At 43.7% G+C, this 9,561-nt stretch overlaps 1 protein-coding gene across 2 annotated transcripts; it reads left to right on the forward strand.

Annotated features, from left to right (window-relative positions):
- Positions 1-790: 790 nt before the first annotated feature.
- On the forward strand, positions 791-6,428 carry RB195_011649 (uncharacterized protein; the record flags this gene model as incomplete). Of its 2 annotated transcripts, XM_064193169.1 has the most annotated exons (8): positions 791-979; positions 1,035-1,087; positions 2,544-2,663; positions 2,721-2,781; positions 4,045-4,170; positions 4,236-4,388; positions 4,900-4,992; positions 6,234-6,428. In XM_064193169.1, the coding sequence occupies 8 exons, from the start codon at positions 791-793 to the stop codon at positions 6,426-6,428; spliced, it is 990 nt and encodes a 329-aa protein (XP_064050752.1). The 2 variants fall into 2 exon arrangements, with proteins under 2 accessions (XP_064050752.1, XP_064050753.1); XM_064193170.1 differs by lacking the exons at positions 791-979; positions 1,035-1,087 and adding an exon at positions 2,399-2,412.
- Between the last annotated feature and the right edge of the window lie 3,133 nt (positions 6,429-9,561).

Here is a 9,561-nt window from a genome sequence, read left to right on the forward strand (position 1 = left end):
GTAAATTATAAGCGCATGGCTACCAAAAAATTATTTAAAAAGTCAGTTTAAAAGTAATTTACCATGTATAAAATATGATTTCAAATGGGCGGGGTTGGAGGGTTCTGCAAAAAAAAAATGTTTGATACACAAGAACATTGCCATAAAAACAGGATGGACCCCAATTTAAGGAAAAAAAAACACAGCAATTGTTATGAATATGGCTCTAACTCTAAACTGATACCCATATACATTTTCCAAACATTCTTAAATTACATAGTTCAACATATAAAAGAAGAGTTTGATTGTATGCTACTTTTTAAGCAGAACCAAGATTGTTATTGATCTTTATTCTGGCTAACGTTTCGGCGTCGTCGCCTTCTTCAGAGCCTGGAAAAAAAGTAAAAAGAAAAAAGTAAGTAGTTAAAGAGTAGTACACAATCAAACTCTACGATGCCAAGATTCAAAGAAGGTCGAACTTGGAACTTATAAAAGAAGGGTTATAAAGAAAAATAGTCATTAAAATAAAGCTGCTTTTCTTGTCCTTCTTTGAATTGAACTATCCTAACATCTAGCAATCTTTCATCTCGTGCAATCTTTGCTTATCTCGAAGATCAAAGCTCGTCGACCCCCCACACAATTTTTGCGTCTTATCAATTCTACGCGAAATAAGGCTTACATGAGTCTATCGAACAAGGCTACACTCTTCCTTATCGCTGAGACTGCCTTAGAAAATTGCAGTGCAATGATTTCCTGATGATAAAAACTCCCAGTCATTCTTTTTTGCTGCTTCTTCCCCCAGTGCACAACGATGGGGCTAACACTGTTCAGTGCTCTTCTTAGCATCTTCTTTATTTCTGCTGTGGAATGTGGGCCTTTACTGACCGATCAGCCACATTTCTCTGATGAATTTGCACGAACAAAAGTCGTCCCGCTGTGTTCAGCCACGGAAGGAAAAGATCCACAAACATGTCTCAGTCGAACTTTCCAAAATGCTACGGTGAGAAATTTTTAAAATATTGTAGTTTTTACGCATTTATTCAAATACACTAAAGGGAACGAGCAAAATCGATAATGCTATAGTTGGGTCAAAACGACCTGAAGTTAGGTACAGTAGCGTAAGTAAAGCGATCTAGCGAGCGCTTTGGGGTGCCCCCTATGAGAAGCCGATAGGTCATCAACCAAAAGTTCATCACTGGAAGTGAATAGGCGAGTTAATCAGGGCCCTCAGACCTGAACACCAGTCTTCTACGACCAGATCTACGACATGTAGGCCATAGCTGCTAAGAGAAATAGGAAGATAGAGCAAGAAGTACTAAGCAATGCTCTGACTTCACCAAACTCTCCAAACAGGGTTACTGGAAGTGAATAGTTAAAGACATCACTCCACGAATCTGATAGGTACGGATTTTAGGTGGAGTATTTGTATACGGGATAGTAGATTATGGAGAGGGGGGTGATTCCGTCCATTTTCTCCTAATTGCCGTAAAAAACGGCCCAGAAGATACGGCTTCAGGCGTTCTGGCGAGCTATTTTCTACAGGAAGTTTGACTGGAGCACGCCAGTCTTGTGCGGCGCCGCATCTTCCGGGCCGTTTTTTACGGCAATTAGGAAGAAATGGACGGAAACAACCTCCTCTCCATAATCTACTATCCCTTATAAGAATAATCCACCTGAAATCTGCACCACCTTAGATTCGTGTGATGGTGCCTTTAAGTCATATCTTGTAGTATTTTCAACGAAATCGAGAGTGGCCTTAGAGAAGGCTTCTTCGCAACCCGCATTTGGCGCTTTTGTGCTGTAAAAGCGATTTTTGTGCTCCTATACACAGTTCGATTAGAGCAGTGTTGAGTGCCCTCCACAGCAACCTTCAATCCGTACCTCACGTGGTGATCAGATTCTTCAACTATAGAAAATTAAAAACTCTCCGCATGAAATCCTTTTTTTCCATATCCTGAACAACATAAAAATGGCTTGAATCAACGCATTGTTTGACATTTAAAACCAGTATTCCACGAATCTGACGTGGTGATTGAATCAGTGGGAGAACCTAGAGATGAAGTTGTAGACAGCGGGATCCGGAGTGATTCCGCTCATCTCTCCCTAATCGTCGGCGTGGGAACCGCTTTAGTTCCTACGATACCCATTAGAACGCGCCTCCATAGTCACGTTCCGGTCTCTCAACAGCCTATTCATTGGCTTTACTTGAATAAGCTGATGAGGAGACCTCATTGATCTATGAACGCTCGCACGTGGGTGCGGTGCGTGCTCGAGGATGCTGCGATACAATTGAAATCGTCGTGGACAGTCACGTCCCCCACGACGTTTTTTTTGGACGGTTAGGGAGGGATAAACGGAACCACCTGGGATCCGCCAATCTCCAACCTCATCTCTAGCTTTTCTCGCGGATTCAATCGCCATGTTAGATTCGTGGTAAGCTGGCTCTGCCAGCCAGACGAAAACAACAGTGAAGTCTCGCAAAGCGATTTTTTTTTAAACCAAATCAAGCATATCGCCGAATTAAATAAATTAGACTCTTATCCTTTATCAAATTTTTCATGCAGGCAGGCAAATTTCCAGGCACTTCGTAAAGTCACTGTTCGTTGTGACCATTGGGATACTGACACCTGCAATGCATATGTGGCATTGAATCATGCGGATAAAGCGATAATGATGGCATACAGGTAGTATTTTTGTTGCCTTAGGTTCTGTGTTTTATGTTGCCCATATGATCTCTTCAGAGGTACTATCGGACAGACGCAAATGATATACGAATCACTATCTACCGTGTTTCAAAACAGAGTGAGTTTTTTTTTCAAGGAAATTATTGTTGGGATTTCTTTCGGAATTCCGTTTCGTTGTAACCATTAAATGGTTCCATTTCAAACTTGGAGCCACTCCTTTTAACCTTATACCAATAACGAGTGTAGGTGTAGCAGTAAGACGTTCCGCTGTGTCTGCAAGATCGATCGACGGTCTGAACCTGCCCTAGTGCCTACCAAGCCTTTCATCCCTGCTCGGTCGATAAATTGGTACCAGACTTGTCTGGGAGGATAAAAACATTGACCTGATAGTAGAGACCCGTACCCGCCTCAAGAGAAGCGGTGTACGCAATTGCGTAGTTATAGGTGCGTCAAAACGACATGGAGCATGGACGGTTGCGTAAGTGGATGCAGCCCGGTAATGCGTAGCGGTTGTATCGTTGGTTGGGATCGTGTAAGGATTCGCTACCGCCACCTGGATTCTCTGCACTTCACCACGGTCCCATATCGATTCCAACCGCTGTCTCCAGCGCACCGCTTCGAGCGCAGCCGCTTACGCAACTGTCCGTGCTTCATGTCCTTTTGCTCCAGATTGTATCTTTTTTAACCAAAAACGATGCTCATCAGAGAATTAGATGCATGCAAACGCTGGCAAAATAATGATGGATGATAAGAAGGTTAAAATTGTACTATGTATACTCCGTCAACATTGTTGACCAGCGTAAATTTCAAAGATTAACCACCTTTAGCGGCAGGAACGGACGACAGATCCGAGCTAGAAACGTCCTACTCACTTATGTATTCATGCCTTTATATTTTATTAATATTTAGGTTTGACGTTTGCAAAAAACAGAAAATAATGTACTTCATAAGAAAAATATTGGCTAATCGGTGGCTAGCAGTGTACTTCTTACACTCTACGGTCCTTACATTAGTCCTGTGGACCGCGACGCGCGCTAGAATTGGATCGAAACAGGTTGAGAATGTCGTGTAGTCTCGTAAGCGGCCGTGCTCGAAGCGCCGCGGTCGCACATAGCGGTTATGATCGAAGCGGGACCCTGCCAGCTTCGCAGTCCAAGTAGCTGCTGCCGCCAGCTTAACCTTCCTGCGCAGCCGCTTATGCAAATGTACTATCAGTAGGTGGCTCCAACCTTACTCAGCTCTCGAACATTTTACCCCGGAAAAGCACTGTACCAAGGCTAGTTTTGTAGAGTTCTCAAACAAAATTGAACGTTTTTCGTTTTCATTCGTCTCTGTTCTGCTGTTTTTTAATTTGATGAAATTCTCACTTCATTTCTTTCAGACCGCATGGGTTGCGGGAGGCACTGTGTCCACATATTTCTTCAATGCTTTCACTGCGGTTTGGAATGGGGGAATCAAGGACGCCTTTCTATCCGCATCTAACAAATACAAAGAGTACGAGTTGTGGGTATGTTATTGCATTTGTAGTAAGGTTATCCAATGAGCTTATGTGGATCATATTGTGAGAATTAGATTGTTGGTCACTCCCTCGGTGGGGCAATGGCATCGTTGGCAGCATCGTACATAGAAAAGATGAGACTGTTCGATGGAAACAGGATAAAATTGGTCACCTTTGGACAGCCGAGAACGGGTGACAAAGCTTTTGCGGCCGCACATGGAAACCAGGTTCGTCGTTCAACTTTTAGTGTTATAGCCGGGTCAAAACAACATGATACATGGTGCAGTTGCGTAAGCGGTTGCGCTCGAACCCGCGCGGTGGAGCGCAGCGGTTGTAGTCGAGGTGGGACCATCGCGAATTGCAGCAATGAACAGTGGTAACAGAGATCCCCATTCAACCCTAACCGCTACGCTCCACCGCTCCGCTTCGAGCGGAACCGCTCACGCAACTGCACCCTGTTTTATGTCATTTTGACTCTACTATATTTCCTCTTCTCCGCTTTCCTGGATTTCCATTCCTCGAACAAAAATTTGCATTTGTTCTCCTTTTTGATTAAAGAACAACAAGTTTTCTATCATTATTTGCTTGGAACTTACCATTCATTGATTGGTTCTGTTGTTCGCCCATAAGTTCGTTTGCAGAACAATCTCTTCGTTTTCGTTCCTCTTTTCCCTACTCTCTGTCACGCTTCTATTTTTCTTATCGAAAGTCTTGAAACATCCACTAATGTTGTTTTAGATCCCATACACATTCCGTGTTACTCACAGCCATGATGTTATACCACACGTTCCTGAAGAGAACTTCCGTCAGTACTACCATCATAAATCCGAGGTTTGTTCAAATAATAAGGAAATGGAACCGAATGTAACAAGAGGATAAGTGTGTCTTTCGGTGGATTTGTGTGGTATTTTCTGGTCATTTTTCTTAACATGTGTGCATGTCACGCACGTTTTCTCGCAAACGGTGTTCCACAAAAATGGACACTGAGGGACGTGTAATGTTTTGAACCGCATGGCTGTTTCCGGTTAACATTGTAACATTAGCGAAATTATCTGCATACCATGTGGAAAATATGAGGACCTGGTTTGTCAGATTTGCAAGGAATTCAATGGAATTTGTAATGTCTCCTAGAATTAAGAAGTAGTTCGAAACACTGCGGATTTGCACAGTTGAACCACGGTCCTTAGATCCATAGAAATCCACGATCAGCAAGCTACTCGTCAAATTCTTCTTTGCATTTCGATGCAAGCTCCCACCACATAGTAATCCGAGTGAAATCACGAATATTCAGCAACTTAGCAGCCATTTTTGAAGTTATATAAATGAATGGCGGATTCTCGTTGATTTAACCTTATATGCGGCGATTTTCGGGAACATTTTGCAACCAACTTCTAACAAAGGGGAACCCATAACGAATTTGGAACGATTTTTTTCGTTGTTAGGCTTCCAAACTGAGGTTTAAGAAGCCATTACGAATTTTGACGAAAAAAAAACTGCTGAATTAAGGCGATTATGCTGATAGCTGACGTTGTTACTAAATCAAAAAACTCTGTTTAGTGACATTGTCCATGTTCGACTGTCTTTGAATCTCGGCATGTTGAATTCGTGTAGTGTGGTTAAGACGACATGAAGCACGGTGCAGTTGCGTAAGCGACTGGGCTCGAAGCGGCGAGGTAGCGGCTGCGATCGAGGTGGGACCGGCGAGGAATGATGTCAGCAAAGGTCCTCCCTACGTTTTAACCGCTACACACCGCCGCACCGTTTCGCTTCGAGCGCAGCCGCTTACGTAAATGCACCAAGCTTCATTTCGTTTTGGTCCTACTAAAGCTTTTATATTGATTTGGTTGAACTGTAGAGAAGATCGGTGCTGATCCTTATTATGCCCATCACCTGTCTACTGGTTCAGATCTCAAGAAACCTGAAATCTAGTTAGTCATTATGACCACTTCTTTGGTACACCCAACTCCGTTTTCGTCCATAAGATTTGTAACACGTTTCTGGGGGTCTCGTCTAGAAAATATATGTTGTATCCTAGCTGTACTACAAATTTAAAACAAGATTAATTAATTAAGGTTTTCTACAACAACGATATGACGACGGCAGATTATGTGGAATGCGATGAAGGAGAGAGCCTGGAATGTAGTGATCAATACGTGGATAGATCGTTCAATGATCATCATCGTTATTTTAATGTTTACATCTCTAGTTGGGGAGAAGTCGGATGCACTGGTGATCCTGTGAACCCCTCAGGAAGTTCTGTACACTAAATTGTTCTCGTTCATTCAAGTTGCGCAAATGAATCTCATAAATATTTCATAATACTGTAAGTGAACTTGTATCTTCAATTTTGTTGCATTTTCAGTGCGAATCGTCCTCGTGGATATGACTGTAGCTTCTACTTATATCTTATTCTATTGAAATTTTCGGAAACATTACTGAAATGGCTTTCAAAGCAAGAACGGATGTGTATTTCCACATTTTTTGGAATGCTTCTCAGGGTTTACCCGGAGGAGTATTCCAAAAAGTCTCGGCTGTTTTCAGATATTTCAGCGGAAGGAACGCGCTTACATACGATAGGAGGGGTAGAGTGTAGCTAGGGGCACTCAACCACGCTCTTATTGAACGATACACGACTTGCACTTAGAGGGCAAAAACAGTTCTTAACTGTGAAATGCCTTTACAATCTGACCATTTGAGAAGGCGATAGTTCATCAATGGACAGGTTTTTTCTGAAAGTGGATAGCAGTTATTCAGTTAGGGTCCTAGAACCTAAGCATTAGTCTTAGAGAATTTATAATATGGAAGTTAAAGTTTCGGAGAGAAAAAGAAAGATAGAACTTGAACTACTAAGGCTTCATCAGCCTCTTCAAACAGGCTCAGTTTAAAGGCATCACCCCACGAATCTGAGGTGGTGAGGATTTCAGGTGGAGAGTTCCTATACGGGGTAGTAGATTATGGAGAGGAGAGTGATTCCATCCATTTCTTCCTAATTGCCGTAAAAAACGGGCCGGAAGATGCGGCGCATGCACAAGGCTGGCGCGCTCCACTCGAATTCGTCGTAGAAAAAAGCGCGCCGGGATGCTCGAAGTCGTATCTTCCGGGCCGTTTTTTTCACGGCAATTAGGAAGAAATAAACAGAATCACCCTTCTCTCCATGATCTACGACTCCATATAGGTATAACCCACATGAAACTCGCACCACCCCAGATTCGTGAGGTGATGCCTTTAAGTGAACAGCTAAGTCATATAATGATGTACGCTTAACGAAACTGAAAATGGCTTGATGTTTAGCCTCTCTGCAGTCCACATCTGACTGTTAAGAACGATGTTTACGCCCCGTGGACGTTTTTCTTTGCACTCCAAGTGCAGATCGAGTACGATTAGATAAAAGCATTGTTGAACGGCAAACTCCCCAAACTATAGTCGGGTCAAACGATAATGAATCACGAGTGCAGTTGCAGTGCATTTGCGAACGCGCTCGAAACGGCGCGATGGAGGGACCAGTTGGAACTGAGGTGGGAACGTCACACTCTGCAGCGATGGGTGGTGCCAGCAAAAATCTCACCACACTGTTAACCGCTACGCTCCACCGAGTCGTCTCGAGACAAGCCGCGTACGCAATTGCGTACGTACTTCATTTCGTTTTGACCCTACTATACACTTCACATAGATAGTTATCGCCCGCTTCTTGTTCTATCGCGGCGATGCGGGGATTCCACTCCTCTCGCGTTTAGTGTTTTTTGTGCTTTGATTCGCAAATTCTCTTCAGGCCCAGATGGCAAGACGGAACTTAACATAAAGTGAATGAGGATAAAGTGCACCGCGTTGATTCATTACAACAGGAATCCGCCTATGCGATCGACCTTAGTTCAGAAATGTTTGAGGTTCATGGAGGCCTGTGCAGTCTCACAGTAAATAGCGAAGACGACCGACTGTGGCAAATGTATCAAGTCAGCGCTTTTTTTCCTGCCAGACAAAACTGGTACCAATTTATTGACCACGGAGGGATGGAAAGTTTCGTTGGCACCGGGGCTGCTTCTAGCCATCGATCGTGCAGTCGCAGCCGAACCTCTTACCGACTGCACTACACCAGCCCGGAAGCTTATGTATAAGGGTTCTGTATCCATTGAATATAGAAATCACTAAACTGAACAAAATTCAGAACACGAACAGACAATATCCGATGAATTTTTATTTTGCAACACCAGAAAGCCTTTCAACGTCTTCCCGAGAACAATTGGAGTTTTCTTTTCTTTGGTTTCTGATTGTCAGATACTCTAAAAGCATTTGCCTCAGATTTGCATGTAAAGTGATAAAAAAGTTTCCTGCATTGATCAATTCGCTTGGGATGCGCCACCCCTTCACTTCAATTCAGAATCGTTTGAGGTTAACGAACGTGTAACTGGCCTATACAATGACTTGCGGGGGCTAGCCGATGTGTCAAGTCAGTGTTTTTATCCTCCCGGACAAGTCTGGTACCAATTTATCGACCTCGGAGGGATGAAGGACTTGGTGAGCACTAGGGCGGGTTCGAACTTCCGATCGATCGTGAGCTAGAGGAACCTCTAACCGACTGCGCCACACCCGCCCAAATTTGTATTTGTGCAGACTAAATTCGTTTTAATTGGAAAGCACCTGCAAATTCAGCTCCACGTAGTGGTACAGTTGAGTTGAGACGACCTGAAACTTGCAGTAAAGGCAGCGACTGCGATTGAGGTTTGGCTATTATTAGCTCCACTCAAAATGCAGAGCTAGCGATGGTCCCACAAGGATCGCAACCGCATACGCAACCGAGGCCTGGACGTCATCTGGGATGTAGCCTCTTACGCAACTCTACCAGGCTTCAGTTCCGTAAGCTGCTGTAAGTGATATCATTTTGACCTGACTGTAGTCATTGATAACGCATCACCTACGATGTAGCAGGCTTCGCGATTTTTCCTAAATATTGATCGGCGCAAGGACAGAATAGAATTGGGCGGTGAAGTCATGCACAATCGTTGGTACATTGCTTGAATTTGGTTTACTGCATTCTCTGAGGAATGCTAAAGTTTTTTGAGCGTACTTCACTTGAAAACAAAGTAGTGGAAGGCCGCTAACGTCCGGATTTCTGTTAGGAAGGCCACGTATGCCACTGACCTGTACGTTTATGATATAATATTGATCTAGAGGGGGTTTGAGTGAGTCATCCCCTGCAATTTTAAAGGCATCATCCCACGAATCTGAGGTGGTACGGATTTCAAGTGGAGTATTCGTATACGGGATAGCAGATAATGGACAGGGAGAGATTCTGTCATCTTCCTAATTGCCCTAAAAAACGGCCCGGAAGATACGGCTTCATTCGTTCTGGCGCACTATTTTCTAGAAGGAGTTCGACTGGAGCGCGCCAGCCTTGCGCGGCGC

The sequence above is a fragment of the Necator americanus genome, chromosome III (genome assembly GCF_031761385.1).
Source record: "Necator americanus strain Aroian chromosome III, whole genome shotgun sequence".
Taxonomy (NCBI): Eukaryota; Metazoa; Nematoda; class Chromadorea; order Rhabditida; family Ancylostomatidae; genus Necator; species Necator americanus.